We start from the raw sequence: 24,200 nt of genomic DNA on the forward strand, positions 1-24,200 counted from the left end.
ATGACCTCATTGATGTTGTATTTGGTCTCTTGTTATCTGAATATCCTTTATATAATGCTGTTCTAATCATAACCTCTGGTGAACTATGCTCATTCTGTCTGGTGTGCATATTTTTCTTGCAAATGTGTAAAGAGAGCTAAAGGGACTAGTTATACCATTTACTTCAGAGGAAATCTCACAACATCTTTCTAAAGAATCCCAACAATTCCAACTGCCCTTTGAGAAAGCAGAGAAGCATTTGCTTGAGAAAGGAGAAAGCCTGCTAAATTTTGGGTACTTGTTAGAAAAATAGATTAAATTGCCAAAATATTTACATCCACAATCTTGCTATATTATTCTGTCTTCACCACTGTGATACCTACACCAATTAAAATGTTCCAGGCACAGAAATGTATCAGTATATTCGAAAAAGGAATGTGTGATTATGAAGAACGTTTTTTTCACTATTTTGCAGTAATTGTAATCATAACTAACACCTTACCTTGAGTTTTTCTGCATCAGCCCTTACTTTAAGAAGTTCTGTAATAGCATCTACAAAGCCTTGGTGGTGAAAATTGCACATCTTTTCAATCTCCTTGTCATGGTTACGTATACATCCATCTAGCTTTTCCATAAACTTTTGGTGTGCATTTGGTTGATCATCATATACAGACCTGTCAAGTATATATAAATAATTACATTTGAGTTAGCAATTAGCAGGCTTTTAGAATTTTACTAATAACAGTAACTTTTCCAAATTTGTTTTTAAAAATAATAATCCAAGATTACACATGAACTAATAAATTTGCCACTTAATTCAGTTATCAATACCGTCATAATTGCCTTTGGGAAGTGAAACACATAACCCAAGGCTTGAAGAATAAACTAAGCCTTCATTTCATTAAGTCAGGTATTCAGCCAATCAAATCTCAGCTCTATTATTCATACCTTAGTGCTCTTCTCTTAGCATGCCAAAGAACAAAGATCTCCTAAATAGCCATTTATTAAAATAAACGAATTGCTGCTATACAAAATGTATGGCCTTCAACTATGCTAAATCATATTTCATCATTTTGCAGGCCACTAGGCAAATACAGTTCAAAATCAGCTTGCACAATCAGCCCCCTAGTGGAGAATGAATGCCACCTGCTCAATGTCTAAAAGTTCAAAACTTGGCTCCATTGTACTGCCTCACTCCTTCCAGGAAGCCTGCCTAGACAAACAGAAGTAAAATAACATAAATAATATAGGGCAATACCAATTTTTAGCACGGACATGCTCAAAACCCAGATATCAGATTCAGCATCACTTTCTTAGATGTTCTTATTTTACAAAACTCTCTTTTCTACCCATTAAAAGGTACACATGGCTTACGGAATTTATATGTATATTTTTAATTGCAATCAAAATGCATTAAGCTGTAACCAAAGCTGTCTGATCTAGAGTGAACGTGGCTTCTGCTTCCGGAGTGGGACTTCACCTTCCTCTCTTCAGTCCCCATGGCTCCCTGGCATACCCTCAAAATCTGCTCTGGCAATTTGAGGGACCTTCCAGTGAAGATTTTTGGGGTCCAATGCAGATTTTGGGATGAGCTTTTATTCCAGTTATGTATGTATAAAGCCCCTGATGGGAGTCAGCCAGTGCCCATGGAGACTGGTAGAATGGAAGGCATGAAATCAATAGCAGAGCAAACTAATTCTCGCTTTGTTCACATCCTCCACCCTGCTCATAGACTGATAGAATTTTAGAGTTGGAAAGGACCCTGGGGATCATCTAGTCCAACCCCCTGAAATGCATGAATATGCAGCTATCCCATTCAGGGATCAAACCTGCAACCTTGGGGTTGGTCAACACCACATTCGAACCAATGCTGAACTCTAGAAAAGCAACACTGAGACTAAGGAGGTAGACAGGGTGGAAGTAAGGTTAGTCAGGTGGGAGGTGGCCTGCTGAAGACTGAGTTTGGTGGAGTAGGAGAGCCTCCGTTGGCCCCTAATCCAGGATATCTCAATAGACCTTCCTGTCAAGATAAAGGTAAAGATACCCCTGACCATTAGGTCCAGTCGCGGACGACTCTGGGGTTGCGGGGCTCATATCGCTCTATAGGCCGAGGGAGCCAGCATTCGTCTGCAGACAGCTTCCAGGTCATGTGACTAAGCCGCTTCTGGCGAACCAGAGCAGCGCACGGAAACGCCGTTTACCTTCCCACCAGAGCGGTACCTATTTATCTACTTGTACTTTGACGTGCTTTCGAACTGCTAGGTTGGCAAGAGCAGGGACAGAGCAATGGGAGCTCACCCTGTCGCAGGGATTCAAACCGCCAACCTTCTGATCAGCAAGCCCTAGGCTCTGTGGTTTAGACCACAGCGCCACCCACGTCCCTTCCTGTCAAGATACCAGACACCAAATTACACATCTTCCCCTTTGCACCAGCAACAATGACTCAGGGAGTGTTGCCCGGCATTTGCTGTTCGCATCAGTTTGCAAATGTCTCTGGGTAAATGCATATACACACACATATACAAGCTTTTAAATGACATTGGCTCTGCTGCTGAGCAGAGGAAGGAAATCAACCAAGTGAGACTGGAAAAAACACTCTCACTCACAAGCCAATGTGTCTGTTGGCAGAGGGAAGCAGAACATATGCAGGAAGGGCATTGGTGGAAGAACAAAAGAGGAATGGAAGTGTGGCCGAGGAGCATGGGAAATGAGAACAAGCAAAGATTGGCAGACACGGGAAATTCAAGTCAGGCCACTGGAAGCCAAAACACAGTAAGAGGCAAAACAACGCCAAACAATTATAGCTGCTGTCATGGGAGGCTTAGAGGATGCACCAGTCAGAGAAGTAGGGGGAGAAACATTCCTTGTCTCTCCGAAATAGAACAGGAAAAGATACAGGAAACTCACAACTCTACCCAAATACAATCAAGCCCACTGCCACCCAGTGACCGAACAATATAACACCACTATCCACAGTTAACGTTTGATGAAATGCAAGCTAATGTATTGCCCTCCAGATGTTTAGGACCACAACTTCCATCATCCCTTACCATTGCCAGGCCAGCTAGGGCTGATGGGAGTTGTAGTTCAACACATCTAGAGTGTGCCAGGTTGGCAATCTCTGGTTAAGAGGAGCTAGCTTCAAAATGTGGTACAGGTATATGGTTCGTTTTAAGCTAACAGTGGTTAGTGTTCAACAAAATTTGCTGGTGCAGGGAACACAGGAAGTAATGGTTAGTGAAAACTGAGAGCCATGCAGGAAAATAGAGGGATTCTGGAGAGGAGAGGAGATTCACTCACATCAAGCTAAACCATGGTTTGCCATAACATTATGCATCCATAAATGACTTTGGCCCCAAATATCTGAAAGATTGCCTCCTTCCCTACAGACCCTCCCCAGTATTAAGATCCATAGAAGAGTCTCCCTTGGTAGTTCCACTGCGCTCAGAAGTGCAGGGTGGTGGGGGCCCAGGAGAAGGCATCCTTCACCTAGGCAGCTCCAAGGCTGTGGAATTCCCTCCCCACAGAGGTGTGTCTGGCTTACATTGCATAGTTTCTGCCATATACTAAAGATGAAAATGAAGACCACCACAGTCAACCACAAATAAATAACCACACCATTGGCCAACCCCAACCTGTCTCACCACCAAAGGAACACAAGTAAACAACAAAGAACCTGCACAAGCAACGCTGACACCAAACCCTACATATAATAAGTAAAATAGAAACATTGCCACCCGACCTCATCCCCACACATCTTTATAATAATAATAATTAATAATAATAATACTAATAAAATTTTATTTATATCCCGCCCTCCCCAGCCAAAGCCGGGCTCAGAGCGGCTTCCCCCCCCCCACCTCTTTCCCTCTTTTCTTCCTAATGTCTCAACAAATGAAACTGATTTGTAAAAAAATGTTACATGGGGGGGGGAATACGAGAGAGAGACATTGCACACACTTTTGTAAATCAAGAAAATATTTTAAATAAATAAATAAATGATACACCCCTGGCCTTTGACACATAAGGCCTTCTCTGTAGTCATGCCCACCCTGTGGAACACACTCCCATCAGATGTAAGGAGATAAACAACTGTCTGACTTTTAGAAGACATCTGAAGGCAGCCTTGTTTTGGGAAGTTTTTTATGTCTGGTGTCTTACTGTGTTTCTTATTTATTGGAAACTGCCCAGAGTGGCTGGGGCAAACCAGTCAGATGGGTGGTGTGCACATCTATCTATCATCTATCTATCTATCTATCTATCTATCTATCTATCTATCTATCTATATCTATCTAATCTAGCTATCATTTTCAGGACCCACTCTATTCCTATGTCTGTAATTCATTAACTGTTCCTAATACCGAATTTTAATTTGTAGAAACCAGCCCTGGAACCTCATGGTGAAGTGTGGGTAATAAATTGAAAATAATAATAATAATATTGTAGATACTTATCTATAGAGGAATAATCAATTATGGAAACTAAGGGGGAAATGTAAAACAGAGAAATCAACAGTGATTTACAGCAAAGGGAAGGCCAGCCAGAAAATTATCGTAAATACATACTAAAAAAACTGATACAGCCTCCTGAATACAATTACTTAAACCAGTTGTTTGTGATCCTTACCTATATGTGTACTTACAATGCACCCCACCTTTCTCAAAGCATTATTGGCCCCATTTTGCAGGCAAAACACCAACACAGAAAAAGAAAAAGAAAAGAAAATGGGTTCCTGATAGCAAATAGAAAAGTGAAAATCCACCATGTATAAACTGCAGGAGATTGTAGTTTTATACTGCATAATGAAGGTCCTCCAAGTTTTCATTATAGATGTAATGTGTTGTCTCAAGGCATCCTGTCTTTCCAAAAAGATCATAATATACAATGTATAAAAGTGCCCACTCTTTCACAGGCCATTTGCTGTTCAGTATGAAGGTAGTACAGAATAAAGCAATCAACTGTCCATAGCCGTTTTGTGCTACACATGGAAATAGCACCATCTTGTGGGAGTTATAATACATCATTTCTTGCAGTGTCTCATGAAACAAGAGAACCTTTTGCCTATCAGCACACACAACAAAGTATTTTTTTGTATTGTCTCAAACTCTGTGATCCAAGAGAAATATGAAACAATATTTAATGGGTATGAGTGAACACAAATTTGAAATTAGTATTTTCTTTAGTGAAAGAAGAAGCAAGAAGGTCGCTAAACACTACTGCTGTTCACCCACCAGTCACTTAGAAGAATAAAGGGTTTTTTTTTAAAAAAAAGTCTGGTTTATGTTGGATTCATTTTAATGCACTCTGCATATCTTGTGTGCTGTTGACAAGGAGGCTTTAAAAAAAAATCTTAAATTAAAATGAATTGTTGTGCATTACCCCATTCATAGCACACACAAGTTGTTGAAGTTACATATGACCAGTCTTAACGTTAAACTGCTGACCCATTTTCCTTTTCACGTGTTTTAAAACTCTTGTTAGGCAGTTTACTTATACACCTTTGTTTATACTTCTTTCTGTTGCCCATTTAAACCTACTATGCAGTGATTTCTGAACAATGCCACATATTCTTTTCTGCTCTTAATGCTGATAAGAACCCATGTTCTTTATGAATTTACCATTTCCTCCAAGCCGTACTCCTGAGAAAAAGACTTGCAGCATTTCAAATTCATAGGATATGTTGTCTTTTCATCCAAATACTTCATTACCTATCCGTGCAAAATTCTGCTGATAAGAAAGCCCCACAATAGTAGGATTTCATGAAGTGCTATGCTTTTGTTTTATTATTCACTGAAGTTCATCAGTATCATGTGAACACTAGAGGGCAACACTCCTTCACACAAGGTGTGGCTTACTGAATAAAATGAATCAGCAACACTTAAGGGAACATATAAGCTGCTTTATACCATTGGTCTGCCTAGCTCAGGGTGGAGTGACTGGCAGCAGCTACCATTTGTTTCAGTGAGGACTCTTTCCCAGCCCTATGTGGAAATGCCAGGGATTAACAAGATCTTGATTGGGATACTACAGATGCACATTAGGCCAGATTATGGGATAAAGCACCACTTACATTAATTTCTGCAGGGCTACAAGAAAATTCTCCGAAAAGTTATTCATCATTGGCACATGTACCCTTGTTTATTTATTAATTTATTAAATAAAACAACTCAATCAGAAGATGCAAAATGTTGGCAAATGCAGGGATTTGGGATCTCACTTTCACACAGTGATGGACCTCTCCTTAAACAGGTTCTGGGCAACTTTTTGGTTTTTTTAAGGCGACTGAACAAATAATTCTGCTGGACCCAAAGCTCAATCTCATCTCAATTCAGAACTAGACAAGGAGATGGTCGCATTAAAACCCCAATTAGATAAAAATCTCTCTTGACAGAAGCCGAACGTTTACCATCACTAAACACTGGAGGTCTTTAAAAGCTGGCTTAATGGGAGTAAACTGGGAGCATACCAGAACACAAATAATTGTGGCCTGGCTATCCCAGTCCACAAACAGATGGAGCTAGTAAAGCCAACTGGTAAAGGTAAAGGTGAAGGTGAAGGACCCCTGAACGGTTAAGTCCAGTAAAGACGACTATGGGGTCGCAGCACACATCTTGCTTTCAGGCCAAGGGAGCCAGCGTTTGTCCACAGACAACTTTCTGGGTTGTGCGGCCAGCACGACTAAACCACTTCTGGTGCAATGGAACACCGTGGCGGAAGCCAAAGTGCACGGGAACACTGTTTACCTTTCCGCCGCAGCAGTACCTATTTATCTACTTGCACTGGTATGCTTTCAAACTGCTAGGTTGGCAGGAGCTGGGACAGTGCAACAGGAGCTCACTTCGTTGTGAGTATTCGAACCGCTGACCTTCCAATCGGCAAGCCCAAGAAGGTCAGTGGTTTAGACCACAGCACCACCCGCGTCACAAGGGCATGGGCACTCACATCACCAAGGCCACCTGGGCCTCCATACGCAAAGCTAGATCCAGGATATGCTCCTGTTCTTTCAGAGCAGTGCAACTTAATCAAGAAGAGGTCATCTTCCCAGTTCTTGAACATGAGAACAGCCCACCCCATCACCTCCTTCTTGTCAGATTGAGCCTCAGGTTATTGGCCCTCATCCAGCCCATCACTGCATAAGTTAAGCATCTGCATAGCCTCACCAGATTCAAGCTGAGAGATACTGGGCCTCATCAGCATCCTAATGATGCTGTGTCCCGAATCCCCAGATGATTACTCCTAGTAGGTAAAGGTAAAGGGACCCCTGACCATTAGGTCCAGTCATGGGTGACTCTGGGGTTGCGGCGCTCATCTCGCTTTACTGGCCGAGGGAGCCGGCATTTGTCCACAGACAGCTTCCAGGTCATGTGACCAGCATGACTAAGCTGCTTCTGGGGAACCAGAGCAGTGCACGGAAATGCCGTTTACCTTCCCGCCGGAGTGGTACCTATTTATCTACTTGCATGTTGACGTGCCTTCAAACTGCTAGGTGGGCAGGAGCAGGGACCGAGCAACAGGAGCTCACCCCGTCGTGGGGATTCGAACCGCTGACCTTCTGATTGGCAAGCCCTAGGCTCTGTGGTTTAGACCACAGTGCCACCTGTGTCCGTAGTACCTAGTAGGTACATATAGATATTAAACAACATGAGTGACAGGACCCCACAGCATAAAAGCCAAGGGGTCAAGCAGAAGTTTGGTAGCAGCCCTGATGAACAACCTCGATGCCTATCCTCAGGGTTGCTAACAAACTTTTGTTTGTTCTAACTACCAAATTCCCAAAGTTGATCCAGCCTCCTCATATATACAACCAGTCTCTGCTGAAACACGGAAACAAAAATAACTAGAGCTTAGCAAAATATGGTTCTAGTTCCATGCCTGTCTAACAAAACTGCTATTAGACCGTAACCTTGAATTGTGCATGCAAGGGGAAGTTTTCAAATATTCAAACAAAGCTCACTGGACCCTGAAACACACACACAAGATACTGCATTTCAAATTGGATGCTGTCCAAACCATAATTAGCATAATCCAAATGTGACAGTACAAAAAACAACAACAACATTACATTATTGCAGCAATTTCTCAGGAAGCCTTGCCACAGTTTCTGCTCTAACAACCTACCAACATATATTTGTGACTAATCACCAGCACCTGATGCTAATTTTTCCTGTATTTCATGTAGCTTTCTGAACACACACCCTTAAAATCTTTCCTAAAATGGTGCCCAGGTGCTTCCTGCAATTCAACAACCGATTTAATATGGTCATATTCTCAATCCCTAAACAGACTTTCCACTTGCAGACATTATCTCTTCCATCCCTGTTAAAAAATAAGTCACTGCTCTACTTAGAAGATTACAACATGCCTAAAGAATGGAATCTGCTTAAATTTTGCAAACAGGGGAAGATAATTTATTAATCTTAGTTCTGCCTGATTTGGCACGTTTTCCTGTATGTGCAGTTTCTGTGAATTGTTCTCACTAATAGTATCCTGTTTCTATGAGCAGGAAAGGGCTGAGTACAGTTTGTTAGTTAACATTGCTTCCTATAACCAGGGTCAATATTCTGTAGTAGTGACACTACAGCAGTTATTGTTCAGTCTGGATAAGCATGTATCACACTGATGGCTGTTAATGGACATCCTTTGTAGTGAAATGTCAACGGATAATCAGTAAACCCAGATTTGCAATGGACTTCCTTCTTCCTGTTTTTACAGCGCAAAGCAAGGAGATGCCTCTTCCTGCAAAGCTTTTGTGCTACTTACCAATTTTATACAATAAGCCTTCCCAGTAATAAGCAAGTTTGCCATTTTGTAACAGAACAAGACATTGAAGCCCACATTCTGTTTGCAAAGATTCACTTCAACCGATTGCATCCAACATGAATCCTACTCATCGAGTAAATCCACTAAAATAAATTTATCATGTCCATTCATGTCAGTGGGTTTGCTCTGAATCAGATTAATGTTGGTTACATCCCAAATGCAGCTCCATCTTTGCAGCAAGTTATCAAACTATTCCATTAATGGGAAAGCTGTTTACAAATTTAAGTGTTTGCTTTAAAATTTTAATTCCTCTTGCCACCACCCTTTCAACTTAACCCCTGTAAATCAGGCCAGACAGAGAACACCCAAACACACCTAGCAATGTTGTGCTTAATGCTTAAGCTCCTCTTGATATGTCAATAAAAAATGAACAAGAAGTTTACGAATGGGAAACTGGTAGAATAGGTTCGTTCATATACTACCAGAAAAATATCTGAAAATTGGCCTTGATTCTACACTAAAAGATCTACATTGGCTCCCAGTATGTTTCTCCCAGTTTGTTGGCATTGACCTTTAAAGTCCTAAATGGCCTCAGCCCTGTATACCTGGAGCATCCCCATCGTTCAGCCCGGACACTGTGATCTAGCTGCAAAGGCCTTCTGGCAGTTCCCTCACTGCGAGAAGTGAAGTTACAGGGAACCAGGCACAGGGCCTTCTCGGTAGTGGCACCTGCCCTGTGGAGCACCCTCCCATCAGACATCGAAGACACAAACAATTATGCTACTACTCAAGTGACTGGTTGGGAAATGTATTTTATATCCCAAACTCTCACTATTTCTGTTATCTCAACCTTGCAATGAATAGTAAGATTCACAAGAAACAGATAGGGTATTAAACTGTAATTTATGCTGTGACAACTAAGCTCATGCTCTTTTCTGGGCACAATGATGCAAATGCCGCAGACCAATACTTTAATAGTGACAGCATGGAAATCTTTCCAGCAAATGCAGTCACAGGATCCAGTAACATTCCTGAATGGGCCTGGAAGCATACCCATTTCCACATAATTTACTTTCAACACAGAAACCCCAACACAAAGCAAGTTCCCATAACTTACACATTCACTTCTTACAGCAACCTCTTTTGGTGGCTTATCTTACAGTGCCACTTCTTTACCGGCTTCCTACATGAAAACAAGCTTCCATGATATCATCGTTCAGGCATTAAGAGCAATATTACTTCCTAGCACGCTTCTGCAAAATGGACATTTTCCATTAGCATCCAGCAAGTAATACAGCAAGAAGAAAAAAGTGGACCTTAGGCCATTTAGCCTGCCCAGCTCTCTTTTGGCACAAGCCAGTAAACAAAAAGACCAAGCTTTGAGAAAGGATGTATTGCAGGAACAGAGCTGTGTCAGGAACAGAGCAGTCGGTGTACCCATTTGAGTCCTGCAGAATGGCCACTGCCTGGTACCCATTAGCGGCCCAGATTTATACTTGTTTTATTTTAAAGCAAGCAATGAGATTTCAGTGCATCTTCTCCACCTGCCGCATGAGTGGGTTGGCCCCTGCAAGGAAAAGACACAGACCCCATTCCCACCTCAAGTCCTCTGATACACACAGAGGACTTGTTATCTATGTTTGGGAGCAGCCAGAAGCAGGAAGAGACTATCGCTAACTACCCCTAAAGGACAAGAAGAAAACAGTCCTTCTCCTTCCATGAGTCCTTTGGATTCCACAGAAGAAGAGAAACGCTTTTGTGCCATGCTTTGGAGCACCTGAAAGTGGCCAATGACACATTTGCTGTCTTAAATGTTTCATGAAATGAGAGGTTGACTAACCTAGCTCAACCCTAGTGCTGGAGGTGAAAGGAACCATTGAAGGGGAAAGGTAAGTGGCTTCACCAACAATGAACATGAGGATGCTTGGAGAGCAAGGGGAAAGAGTCTATTTTCCATGTATTCAAGGACATCACCTATGCCACGTTTGCACATTACAATACTCATCCAGATCCAGGGTCAGCTGCTATCTAAATGTACATTCAGATGGAATGAGGGACACAGGAGGAGTGTGGGGTAAAAGACTAAACTGGTTTGGTGCAATGAAGAAGCATTTACTAAGATGCATGGAAAGTCAGAAAGATTGGAGCATTTGTTCACTATTTCACAATGCATAATAAAAATCTATCAAGGTTAATTTTATCAGGTCTCTTTGATCTTTTTAAAAAGGATAATCAACATTTCATATTATTTGTTGGCAGTTCCACATTTCTCTGATTAAGTCTTTATAGCAAAAATAAAAGCTTTCCTGAAGCACACATGGAAAACACATAAAATATTATATGATTGCATAGGCATGATTATGCGCATCACACCATGGCAAAAGCAGGTTTGCCCTAAGTATACAACCAACAAGGGAAATATAGCCAAACATGACTTGCTTCCAGGTTAGTGTACACCCACCATTGCAAATCTTCACATTTACTCTTTACACTTTTAGACATGCACTTAAACAATGTTAGTTGCACAGACCTAAAAAACAAGTTATAAAGCATCCTTTACTGTAGTCACTTGTTAACTAAATAAAAGTACTGTATGAATGAACTGGCAGGGGGAAAACTGAACCTTGTGCTCTTTCGGCTGGCAAAGAGAAACTAGATTACTTCGTCAACATTTTGGTGACTAAATCTTAAAATCAACATTTATAACTGTGGGAATCAACTAACATCATCTCAGATCAAGATTTGGCCACAACTATTGAAACTATAGCAAAATAAAAAGCTTTTAAAGCACAGCACACAGCATGTTTAGACAGGACTTTCCCTAGCTGTTTGTGCGGAGTATATCAGCCATGCACTTGAACTTGCTATACTTGATCTCTAAAACTATTAATTTCAGTTTAAGAGCTAGAAGACAGATTAGACTCTAGATACAACAGCTTTTAAGACTTACTAACAGCAACCCATTGACATCAAAGAGGCACCTGTAAAATTACAATTGTATACAATGTATTATCAGACCAAAACATTGAGGGCAGTGAACTTATTCTACATGATTTTCCCAAATACCAGTTACTTTCTAGACCTAACCAAGTGTTAAACACACCAGCAATGTCACACTACGTAGCCCTAACAAAAAACTGTGCTTGCTGATAGTCCCACCTCCTGACATCTGTGCATACAGTACAAATGTATGCAGCTCAGATGTTGGTCTTGCCCATAACACCATCAGGTAATTCAAGATTAGAGGGGTGTGTGTTATTGTACCAGTTTAGCAATGAGATTTATATCGCCTCCATCCCCCATGGTCATTGTAACCCGCTGGAGTTCTAGCTTCAAATGTTGGGTTGCAATTCTGTGCACAGTTATGCCTTTGTCACTTATTAAAATGAAATTTACATACATAAGACATTGCAAAACCTTAACAGCTGAAATAACAGAGCTTGACAGAACTTGAATATTCTGTGGAGGTCAGCAGGCTAAAGAAACCAAGAGACTGACAGTACCCAAACCAGAGTAATTCTTAAAGGAAGCAAAGATGACCTTATGTACACATTTGTCCAAAGCAGAACCTAATCATATGCAGTTGAGCGAGAGTTCCATTGCACAGGGAGACATTTTTCCTCTTACTCTAGCACTGACAGAGGAAGCAATGGTAAATACACACTGCAGGGTTATTTATAGGCAATTGGGCTACTAGAACTAGACAGCTATACCTCGCTTGTCTGGTAGATGCCTCACTTACCTTGCCTAGGACAGTTTTAGCCATTCCATTACTCCAGGCAGAAAGGCAAACAACAGAATATTGTGGCCCTTTAAGGACTAGCAGATTCACTGTGGCATAAGCTTTCACAGACCACACAATCCACTAAGTTTGTGCCATAATTTGGCTCAGTGGTCCTCAGTGGTTCACTGATTTCAATAGGTTGACTCTGCAAAAATCTTTGTTGAATACCACCTTTTGTCTTTTAAGTTGCCCCAGGACTCCTGGTAGCTTGTGCTACCCTTCTGGAAATGGTTACAACAGAAAAGGAAATCCCTTACAAAAGAGATTTTCCTTCTACAGCAAGCAAGAGGCCTTGGAAAAATGTTCTTTATTTGAGTTCACAAAGCAGTGAAAGTCAACCCTAGCTGGTTTTAATATAAAAGGGCAGGGAGGAAGAAAGCCGAAGGCTCTGTAACAATATTGCTCAGCTTAATCGTCTTTGAAATAAAGGAATATTTACAGAGCTTCAGCAAAAATCCTCCTCCCCCAGTATTGCGAAGACCACCACTCAAGCAATATGATAGAACTTAATAAAAACTACAATTATTATTTTTAATTTCTTGCTCTTCCATTCTTAAGTTATTGGGTTATTATCAACACCATGAGTCCAAAAAGATTATGTTTCCATTCTAGAGATAACCTGAAAAGAAGAAAGGCTCCAATAACTTTTCTGTTTTGTATCTCTCACAAACAGCACTTGCTTGAAAGTATATCCAAATGTATTCAACTGGATTTCTCCCAATACGAGTGTGTGAGAGTGTGTGTGTGTGTGTGTGTGTGTGTGTGTGTGTAGTTGTTCCTTCAGTTCTAAGCAATTGCTGAGAGAAGGAAGAACAGGTAAGTCTCCAGCTATTGACTGCTAAATCCTCTGCCAGTTCTATTACCAGTTTCTTATATTAGGTTATCTTAAGCCGTGGAATTAGAAATTACACCCTTTCCCACTGCACATCTAAAGTTAATGTTTCTCCTATCAGCTCACTCCAAAACCTTTATTATTTCTGATGGTTGCCTCAGTTTCACTGAAGAAAGCAAAATGCAATGCTTAAACCTGACGTGACTCCAGAGCTTAGTGTGGCTTAAATCCATCTAAAGAAGAGTCAAAGGAAAACATTGGCCCTGCACATATTTGATTCTATATGGTGCTGTGCCAATTCTGAGCAAAGCAGACATAAAACAGGCATAGGGAAAGCCTCAGAGAACACAATCAGCAAAGAGGCTACTGTGAAGCATAGTAGCGAATGGTATACTGGGTGCTGTTAAGTGATGAAACCACCGGGAAAGAATCATAACAACATCCCAAGTGCCTGTTAGAACTGCTTGGTCTCCCTGAAAAACAAGCTTCGTGAAATCTCACTTTCTGTTCAAAGAACCCTAGAGCCACTTTTGAGCAGGACCATTGTTTCTTGGGGCCCGAGGTAATGACTGTCCTTATACCATCCTTCTCAAGTTCACTGAACATCCAAACATCAACAACAGCAATGTGTACACAGGTGCCTTAAGCACACACATGACTTTCTTTGAAGTTCTGTTGTGAAACTGAGAATTACAGAGCATTAAGTGAGGCATCGCCACATAATTTGAATGCAGTATTGTTGCAAGAATGTACTGGTGTTTTTGACCTAGAAAACATGGGCCCATTGTCTTATGCTTCCATCTTTCACCAATAACCTAGAGTCAATTAAGCCCAGGTATCAAATACGCTTTTTTAGTGTGGAAAATGTCTCCAATAACTGTAACCTGAATTTAATTTAATTTAATTCACACAGCAGTAGCAAATATACAACTCTGCATGATTTCCTTTTTTTAAAAAAGTGGATATCAGGGAGTTTTAGACTATGATATAAGAAAGAAAAAAACAACTTTCAGACCCACTGGGAGTGATTAGTGTGTCAAAATAGGACATGAAAGACCAGAGATCAAACTGCCACTCATCCATGAAGCTCAATGGGCCAGTCGGAACATCTCAGCGTAACCTACCTCACAGGGTTGTTGTGGTGATTAAATGAGGCAGAGTAGACAGCGGCGTAGCAACCCCTGCCAACACCTGGGGTGGACCAAAGTTGTTGATCTTTTTCCCCCATGGCTAGCATTTTTGAAGGATGGTCAGTGGCTGCCCCCCTGCAGCTCTCCTGTCGCCTGGCAGCCCCCCCCCCCGATGCCCAGTAGCCACCCCTCACCCCTGCCTAGCTGTGCTACTGGGGGGAGAACCATGTACTGCACTTTGAGCTCCTTGGGGAAAAGGTGAAGCATAAGTGCAACAAATAACATAAAAGGTATTCCAGCAGAGAAGTACGGGAGACAACAATATCAGATGCTTACTAGACATAAATTGGGGCAGGGGTGGAATGAAGGCCCTGAAATAGGCTCTCCAAAGAATTTAACCATTATCCAAGCTCCCGAAAGCTAAAGTTAGTTCCCCATCTCAGATCATCTTGTGTTAGACCCCTGCCTTATTTCGCTATACTGTATAAAGTTGGTGAGTAGTAAATTGAAAACATGGATATACACGGGTGGCAAAGTAATTTCCACTTGTTCAACTTCTTCCCAACGCTACAGTTAAAAAATGTATCAGTATCTAGTTTTGCAAAGTCACAACTGTACATACTATGTCATTCTACCTGCAGACTTGCAATGCACTTTAGTGAAGAAGACTGTGTTTCAGTCTCTGCAAGCAACGTCTTATGACACTAGGTATACTGACTGTATTAGAAAACCAGATTCTTATGTCTAAATGATCTGCTAAAGGCTGTTTGTACAGTGGTACCTCGGGTTAAGTACCCAATTCATTCCGGAGGTCCGTTCTTAACCTGAAACTGTTCTTAACCTGAAGCACCACTTTAGCTAATGGGTCCTCCTGCTGCCGCCGCACCACCAGAGCACAATTTCTGTTCTCATCCTGAAGCAAAGTTCTTAACCTGAAGCACTATTTCTGGGTTAGCGGAGTCTGTAACCTAAAGCGTATGTAACCTAAGGTACCACTGTACTTAAAAAAAAAGTGTATGTGAGTGAGTGAGTGAAAGTATACACACATGCACACACAAACCTTGTTCACAGTAAATATTTAGCCTAAATTCCAATATACTTTTTGCCCTATAATGCAGAAAGTGTCTTAAATACTTTTCATACTGCAGTAGCATATACAGTGGTACCTTGGCTTACATACGCTTCAGGTTACATACGCTTCAGGTTACAGACTCTGCTAACCCAGAAATATTACCTTGGGTTAAGAACTTTGCTTCAGGATGAGAACAGAAATCATGTTACTGCGGTTCAGCAGCAGCAGGAGGCCCCATTAGCTAAAGTGGTGCTTCAGGTTAAGAACAATTTCAGGTTAAGAAGAGGCCTCCGGAACGAATTAAGTACTTAACCCGAGGTACCACTGTATATATATAACCTTATTAAATACTTGTGGGAAGCAACAGGTTCAGCTTTGATAAATATCTATCTACTTCAAAAGTTTTAAGAGTGTTTTTACAAGCCTAGTTAAAACAGCCATAACACTGATAGAAACAAAATATATGTTTTAAATGCAACGTAAGTTGTTCAACATATCCAGTGCTAGTAACATAGTTGGTTGTAGCAAGATGTACCCCATTACTGTTTCGAATGCATTGTTACAATGGTTATTTAATAAATTGTTGCACACACAAATCTGAAGTCGTAAACTTTACCAGGCAAAGAGTGGATTTCCTATCATATTGTGTAAGAATCTCTTCCACAGAAAATTTGCCTACACAGCTGACTTCTGCACAGCATTTCCAGTGGTTCATAATTCTACAAGAGGCAAATATGCAGTGTGCACAGCATGAAACTCTTCTGGGCATATAGAACATTTGTTTCTCTTTTGTAGGAGAGAATGGGAAACCTAGATAGATAGATAGATAGATAGATAGATAGATAGATAGATAGATAGATAGATCAGGCATAGGCAAACTCCAGTCCTCCAGATGTTTGGGACTACAGTTCCCATCATCCCTGACCACTGCTCCTGTTAGCTAGAAATGATGGGAATTGTAGTCGCAAACATCTGGAGGGCCGGAGTTTGTCTATGCCTGATATAGATAGATGATAGATAGATAGATAGATAGATAGATAGATAGATAGATAGATAGATAGATAGATAGATATGGCCAACAACTCAACAGAAACTTTGCCTGTAGAAAACCTAATGAAAGAAATGGGTTTCTTTCAAACCTTGTGCAGCTGGTGTCCCTGCATCAATCCCTCCTACTGTAACGGGGAACTGAACGAATTGCTTTTGGGAGACTTGCCTACTCATAATGAAAATAAAAGTTTCATGAAGGCAAGTATTGATTTGTTTTTCAGCTTTAAGGAACTTCAGTTCTGGCGACAGAATGAGTGTGCTCACTTTTGTAATGGGCTTCCAACCTCAGTGGAGCTTGACAACTTGTTTAAGATTTTGACTGGATTCAGTATGCCAGAGCAGAAGAGAAAGAGCATAGAGCCTGCATGTAGCACAAATAGAGTACGGAAGCAGAGTTTTTGAAGAGGATCTTGCTGGCAATCTAGCCCCTTGCTGGGTGCAGGAAATGCAGAGTTAGAGCGTGCACGCACACACACACAACAGCTGGCTGTCTAACCTCTACTTGAAGACCTCCAGCAAGAGAGATACCTCTGCTCCCAAGTAATTGATCCCAATGCCAAATTTCTCCATTAAAAGTTTATCCTACTGTTCAACCAAAATCTACCATCTTTTAACTTAATCTATTTGTTCTGGTCCTGTCCTCTGGGGAGCAGAGAGCAACTATTTGCCCTCTTTTATGCAATGGTCCTTAGTTAAGTGAGGAGTCCTATCATGTAACACCCCCCCCCCCATCCTCTTCTCCAGCCTAACCATACCCAGTTCCTTCAACCTTTGCTAACAGGGAAAGCAAGCCCTATCTCTGAACATCACCCCACTTTTTCCTCATCCTTACACTCTTTCATTATTTCCTGATTTAATATTTCTTTTGTGAATTCAACAAGCAAGCACTGAGAAATGGGGCACAGCATCTTCTACCTGAACACAATATTAGAATCGAACATATCCTCTGTCTAGACCAGCCTTTCTCAACCTTGGGCTCCTGCGTGTTGTTGGACGACAACTCCCATCATCCCTTGCTAGCAGGACCAGTGGTCAGGGATGATGAAAGCTGTAGTCCAACAACAAGGTTGAGAATGACTGGTCTAGACAGATAACATAATGAAACATCAGAACCACTATGCGATGAAACATCTACCACCAAAATATATCCTAGCTTCATGCTGTAGAACTGTCCCATGGCACAAGAGAGGTGTGTTGCAAGCAAGATGAAAGGGGGAGGAAAATCACTAAGACCTAAAGTTATTCTAGCCACCAGAGAGCCACCTTTATCTTTGCGGAGATATGCTCACTGGATGGTGCAGCAATAAGTAATTAGTAAAGATTTGCCCCAGTTCTTTGGCACAGGTTGCAACTATAAAGCATGTAATTAGGATCAGGACATTGTAGTGAGAAACAATAAGAGCAGCCTCGTTTCCACATAAGATTAGTGAACACAACACTTTCAAAGGAAGCCGATTTACAAGTCCAGTGACTACATAAATAGCAAGACACACCCACTGGCTTTCACAGGTCCCAAAAAAATTACAAACATCCAAACTGTTCCTCCAACCACAATGGGTAATACGAAATCCAACTCTTATGTTCCTTCCAATATATTTCACAACTATTTCACACAAGATGAGGCAAGAACTAGAGTCTATCAGATGCAAGCTTTGCAAGTGCCAAGGAAAACAAAAAAAAAAACAAAAATGGCAGAAGAGAGCTACAAAAAAATTAAAAACAAACATATTAGAGTATCTTCATGATAGCTACAGGGATACTCTAATTAAGCAAAACAAATACAGTGCCAGAAAAGGTCAGGCCAATATCAGTTACAGAGGAACTTCAGTAATAAAACTAAAAGGTGGGGGAGTTTGTCAGGACAAATGGATAACTACCGAAACCCATTTCACCCAACAGGATTTTCCAAAAAGGTGTCTCCCTTCTTCATTTGATAGCTCATTGGTCTCCAAACACAGGCAATTAGTACAAATTCAGAACTCAAGAAACCCAAATGCAGCTTTTCTAGAGGAGTGCATTTTCTCTCTCATTTCAAGGAGCACAGAACTGAATTTCTCAGACTATTGATTAACCCGATATGCTTGTCTTGGGAGGCCAGGTGAGCTGTCAGATAATGAGGAAGGAGGAGGAAGGCAGACCTCTCCCCCTCCCCTTCCTTTCGGTTTAAAGAAGAGCCTGCAAAGGGCAGAGGTGAAGTGTCAGGCTGAAATAGGTACAATAGACAAGATACACGAGAGAGAAAGACGACAGAGGAACGGGGGAGGGGGGCACCAGCAAGACAGACCACCGCCCCAAGACGTTGGGAAGGGCAAGAAACTCCACAGGAGGGAGGACTTAAAAGGCTCGGAGGAATCTCCCTTCCTGAGACTTGGTAGGAAAGCGGGCACCTCTCCCGAGAGCCTGCTCCCCGCAGCCAATGTGCGCGTGTGCCTGGGGAGGAGCTGTCATTGCTCTGGCTCCTGCTGTGGCAACCAGAGAGAGATGGGGGGGAGCGCGCAGGGGGGGGAGCCTGGCACGTGCAGCCCCTGCGCCCGGCCGGGGAGAGCCTCCTCCGCCCCCTCACCTCAAGGTGGGTCCCACACAGGCCGTCTCGGTGCTCTCAATCTCCTGCAGGATCCGCTCATGCTCCGGCAGGCTCTCCGCCATCTTGGATGGGAGGGAAGCGAGCGGAGGCGCGCAGAGGGAAAGGGCGAGAGCGAGGAAAGCGAGGCAGCCCGCGGGGGAGGGAGGGAGGCTCGAAGGGGCGGGGCGAGCCGCTGCGCAGAGGAAGCGAGCCAATCAGCGAGCCGGAAGGAGCCGTCGACCTTCGGAGGTGCCCGCCTCCTGCAGAACTCCCTCGGGCGCGCGGTGGCCCGGACTGGGGCGCGGGGCGCTCCTGCTGTGGCATCCGGGGAGCTGGGGCAAGGAGCCTTCCCTCGCTGCAGGTCGGGGAGGCGCTGGAAGGCGCGGGGTTGCTGAGCACCAAGGAGCTCCTAATTTGGAGTCAGTGGCACAAAGTTCAAGGGGACGTCCTTCCCCGCCCAGAAAGCCTGTTTCCAGCCAATGGGCTGGGGGCCTAACTCTGCGCATAGCGCTAGGCTCTGCCCAGCTCCGCGCCTATTAATTCCCTTTCTCCAACCTGTCCCTGCAGCCCGATCCTGTGCGTGCGTATTTGGAAGTAGGGTGCTAACTTGAATAAAATATAAAGGGCAGGTGAGCCCCTTCCTGCACAATCGATCACGTAACGTGGTGCACGTACACCATCTAAATGGCAATGTGCATTAACTTGGATGGGCGATCCCGTCAAATATTTTACTAGAGGGGGCGAAGCGACTTCGGCCCCCAGGAGTTGGCTCCTATGCTTGGAAGTAAGTCTTGCTCGCGCTTACTTGGAGGTATTCGGCCAGAAGCCTGCTTACATAGAATTGCTGAGTCCAACGGGACTTACCCAGCCTGACAGCCCAGCCCTAGGCAGAGGTCGGCGCACCAAACCCCAACCGGGGAGGGAGGAGGGGCATCACACACTTAGATGCTCCTACCTCTGTACAGGACTGGTTTGCGCTCGTCTAAAAACGACTTGGAGGCGCTTCCAGACGACCTGATCTCTGAGCATTCGTCCTGATTGGTCTGCAGAGATATTAGACGGACGATGTTGGCTGTTGAATGAGCGTTCCCTCTTGTTTGTTTACGGGGAGGTACTTTGCCTCGCTTTCCTTATTGCAAACGTCCGAGGTTTGTGGTAGAAAAGCTCCCACTCCTCCACAACCTGGATTTGTCGGTATGTTTGCTGAATCCCACCTGAAAATATCGGCAGTCTGGAAACGCCCTCAGATGGTCGCTGAAGTTCTGTCTTTAGAAGAGGTGGGTGGGATGGGTGTCTAGTTATCCTACACTAAAGCGGTACTCTGCACCCTCTCAATGGGTCTCGCCTTTTTATAACAACACCTTCACATATCCCAGAGTAGAACACTAACAGCGCAAACACTTTCTTGATAAATACTTATTTGCATCTATCACTTTGAGCCACTGTATTTGGAAATGGGTTGGTAAATACCTCATAGGTGTAAGAAGGAGAGAGGGTAAGGCAGTACAAGCTCTTTAAACTGAAAAAGGCAGGGACCAAAATAAAAAATATATATGTTGAATTGCTTTGGTTTCTCATAAAGCTAGGCCCAGTTGATGTCCTCCTATGCTTACTTGCAGTTCAACCTGAAACACTATTCAGATGAGGAAAGGGCAACAGGAAGAAACAGGTCAACTGGATAGAGGGATGTTAAAGGGTAGGTCGAGTCGCGGATGACTCTCGGGTTGCGGCGCTCATCTCGCTTTATTGGCCGAGGGAGCCGGCGTACAGCTTCTGGGTCATGTGGCCAGCATGACTAAGCCGCTTCTGGTGAACCAGAGCAGCACACGGAAACGCTGTTTACCTTCTCACCAGAGTGGTACCTATTTATCTACTTGCACTTTGATGTGCTTTCAACTGCTAGGTTGGCAGGAGCAGGAACCGAGCAACAGGAGCTCACCCCATCGCAGGGATTCAAACCACCGACCTTCTGATTGGCAAGCCCTAGGCTCTGTGGTTTAACCCACAACGCCACCTGCATCCCTCCAGAGGGATGTTAGGGTTGCCATATTTTGAAGAACAACAAAAAAAAAGAGACACATTTGCCAGCGCTTGGGGCAAGAGGGGAGGGAGAGCAGGTGCAATCTACAATGTCCCTTCAAAATATACCAAAACAACATAAAAAGTAGACTGCTCCCACACCCCCGGACAGTTCAGCAAATTCAAGAAATCCACCAAGACAGAAGATTTACCCCTTAAAAAGAGGACATATGGCAATCCAAGAAACATCCTCCTATCCTCACAAAACCAGGAGGGAAGGAGGCAGTGTTGCTTCCATAATTTTTCAACAACGTTCTACCTGGACTGAAATACAAATAGATATTAAAAAATTGCTTTTCCACTTTATTTACATCGGGTGAAGAACATATGAAACAAGGGGGAAGTTAAATTTGCTAAAACTGTGACATGAAAATAAAAATATCCTGGGTGATGTGCAATGTTTGTCCACTGCTTTCAATAGGTCTACTCTGAGTATGACTTAGTTGGCTCTCTCTCATAGTTTTTCTAGCAGAATCATCTTTGTAAACTGATCCTTGTGGCAGCAGAGCCATGCTATTTTTAAAAAAACCTCTGTTGGGTACTAAAAATAAACTTGAATATGATACCTTGTAATCAAATATATAATATGGCCATGGAAACGCAAATGTATTTTCTTTCTTTTTTTATTTGCTAATTGCTGTATTTTAGCCTATAGTAAGTTGATGTGCTACTGTGAATGTCAACGCTTTCGGTAATTCACTCTGCACTAGCTGCACAAATACCTTTTAATCATCAATGCTATATCTGCATGTGTATGAAATGTAATCCACTCCCTGGGGGTTGGACGGATTGGGGGGATGGACCTTTTTTTCAAATATAACATTTTCTTAGACTCCAAAAGCAGGGGAAATAAAGAGTATACATTCACAGAAACCAAACCAATACCATCAGCAAATCATATGCCCCAATGCAAAGCTGCTTCCAGCACAGAAATCCAAATAACGCCACTAAACAGAAGAACTGAGTCTTAGGAAGAATCTCGCCTTAACTTATGGAACCTAAATACTTTTCATGGAAATAACACATTTCATTAAAATCAAGGGATGTGCTTCAGTTTCAGAGGTGTCCATTTTTACTGGTTGTTTTAGGAACAGCTAAACCTCTACTGAGGTTGGAAGGATGATAGGATAGCTCTGTATAACCAAACATAAATAAATAAAACCACCCCCACAGGACAGAATAAAGTGCATTCTTTGTGATATGATGCTACTTACCCTAAAGTGATTCCTAGAGGCAGCTCCAAGTACTTGATCTCGCCAAGAACAGTTTCATATACGTTATCTTTGTTTTCTTCTGCATAAAATCCTGCTGCGTTTGGGCTGGTATTTATAGCCATGGTCAAATATTGAACTGTTTCAGTGTTAAGGGAGGACCTTCTCCTCTCTTATTATTATCACTGAAATGAAAAACGGTCAGCAATGAGAAAGTTAGGGGTGAGAAATCAAACCCTGGGTTGACTCTGGCAGTCCTGAAGACGTTCTGCCCACAAGTGCTGTCACAGCTGTCGTTCCCCTGCCAGCGCTGGTAACCTTTTGCTCATGACTCCAGTCTCAGTCCAGACCTTGAAGCCAGGTCTACTTAATACATACCCATTTTGATGTAACAGGCAATATATTAACTAAAACACTACATGTGCAAAATATTTTTACACAGCCATAAAGTACAATAAGAACCTTGTAAAGTATACAACTTTATTTTCCCTTCTACACAGGTTCTGTTTCTCTTTCTTTCTTTCTTTCTTTCTTTCTTTCTTTCTTTTTCTTTCTCTCTCTCTCTCTCTCTCTCTCTCTCTCTCTCTCTCTCTTTCTCTCTTTTACAGTGGTACCTCAGGTTAAGAATTTAATTCGTTCCGTAGGTCCGTTCTTAACCTGAAATTGTTCTTAACCTGAGGTACCACTTTAGCTAATGGGGCCTCCTGCTGTCGCTGCACCGCTGCTGTGCGATTTCTGTTCTCATCCTGAAGCAAAGTTCTTAACCCAAGGTACTATTTCTGGGTTAGCGGAGTCTGTAACCTGAAGCGTCTGTAACCCGAGGTACCACTGTATTTACGTCTCACCATGTTTAGTGCACATATAATTATGTACTTTATGAACTTTTAATAAATATTTTTTAAAATAAAAAACCACATCCATAAAGTAGAAATATACCCCTAGGATAAGGCAAAGCAGATGGTGCTTTAAAATCAATGACCTTTTTAGCTTCTACATCAAGCTCAGTCTGACTACTGCCACTCATCCAAAGGCATATAGTCATATTTTCCATGCTTGGCTTTTTCCTGTTGCCTTAATAAAAGTCTGCACAAGTTAAGGAAGCAGATTACACTGGGGGAAATACTGCAACATGTACCAAGATCAATGTGCGTTGTTCTGGGAACTTTTCATAGTGATCACAGAGCTGCATCTTGGCAACTACTATGCTAAAAACCAGAGGGGCTGCAACAAAATGTTGCAGCAGGGAGTGCTTATTTTCAGAATTCCAACCACTCCATTCTATTCTCAGTAGTGGTGCCCTTCCTGTGGAACACCCTCCCTTCAGATGTCAAGGAGATAAAGAACTATACAACTTTTAGAAGACACGTGAAGTCAGCCCTGTATCAGGAAGTTTTTAATGTTTGATGATTTATATATTCTGTTGGCTTCTCAGAGTAGCTGGGGAAACCCAGCCAGATGGGCAGGGTATTATTATTATTATTATTATTATTATTATTATTATTATTATTATTATTATTCCCCCTCCCAATCAGTTTTCTGTGTCTCCCCACCACCACCACCATGCCAGTCAGATTACATGGCCATTAAAAAACATGGTCAGATCTCACTGGGCTGATTTGGGGGGGGTCCCCTTTGGGTAAATTTGCAGTCAAACACAACTATGCATGATTGCTAGTTAGTGCATAAAGAGGTTAAGGACCCCATAACTGTACTTCCTAGACTCTCCTCCAATGAAGGAGG

The 24,200-nt window shown here is 42.5% G+C and overlaps 1 protein-coding gene across 8 annotated transcripts in view; it reads right to left on the bottom strand.

Moving 5' to 3' along the window:
• Nucleotides 1-22,786, bottom strand: part of EXOC6 (exocyst complex component 6) — a 98,939-nt gene extending 76,153 nt beyond the window's left edge. For 5 of the 8 annotated variants that reach the window (XM_083740874.1, XM_083740870.1, XM_083740873.1 and 2 more), the window contains exons 1-2: nt 22,464-22,786; nt 482-653 (exon numbers count right to left, since the gene is read on the bottom strand). In XM_083740874.1, the coding sequence (XP_083597000.1) occupies nt 482-653; nt 22,464-22,585 (294 nt within the window). In that variant the 5' untranslated portion in view covers nt 22,586-22,786. Of the gene's footprint in view, nt 1-481; nt 654-19,170; nt 19,328-22,463 lie in introns of those variants that run through there. The other 3 variants (XM_083740876.1, XM_083740875.1, XM_083740871.1) reach the window with 1 other exon arrangement.
• Nucleotides 22,787-24,200: the final 1,414 nt, after the last annotated feature.

This window comes from Podarcis gaigeae (genome assembly GCF_964106915.1).
Source record: "Podarcis gaigeae genome assembly, chromosome: 5".
Classification (NCBI taxonomy): Eukaryota; Metazoa; Chordata; class Lepidosauria; order Squamata; family Lacertidae; genus Podarcis; species Podarcis gaigeae.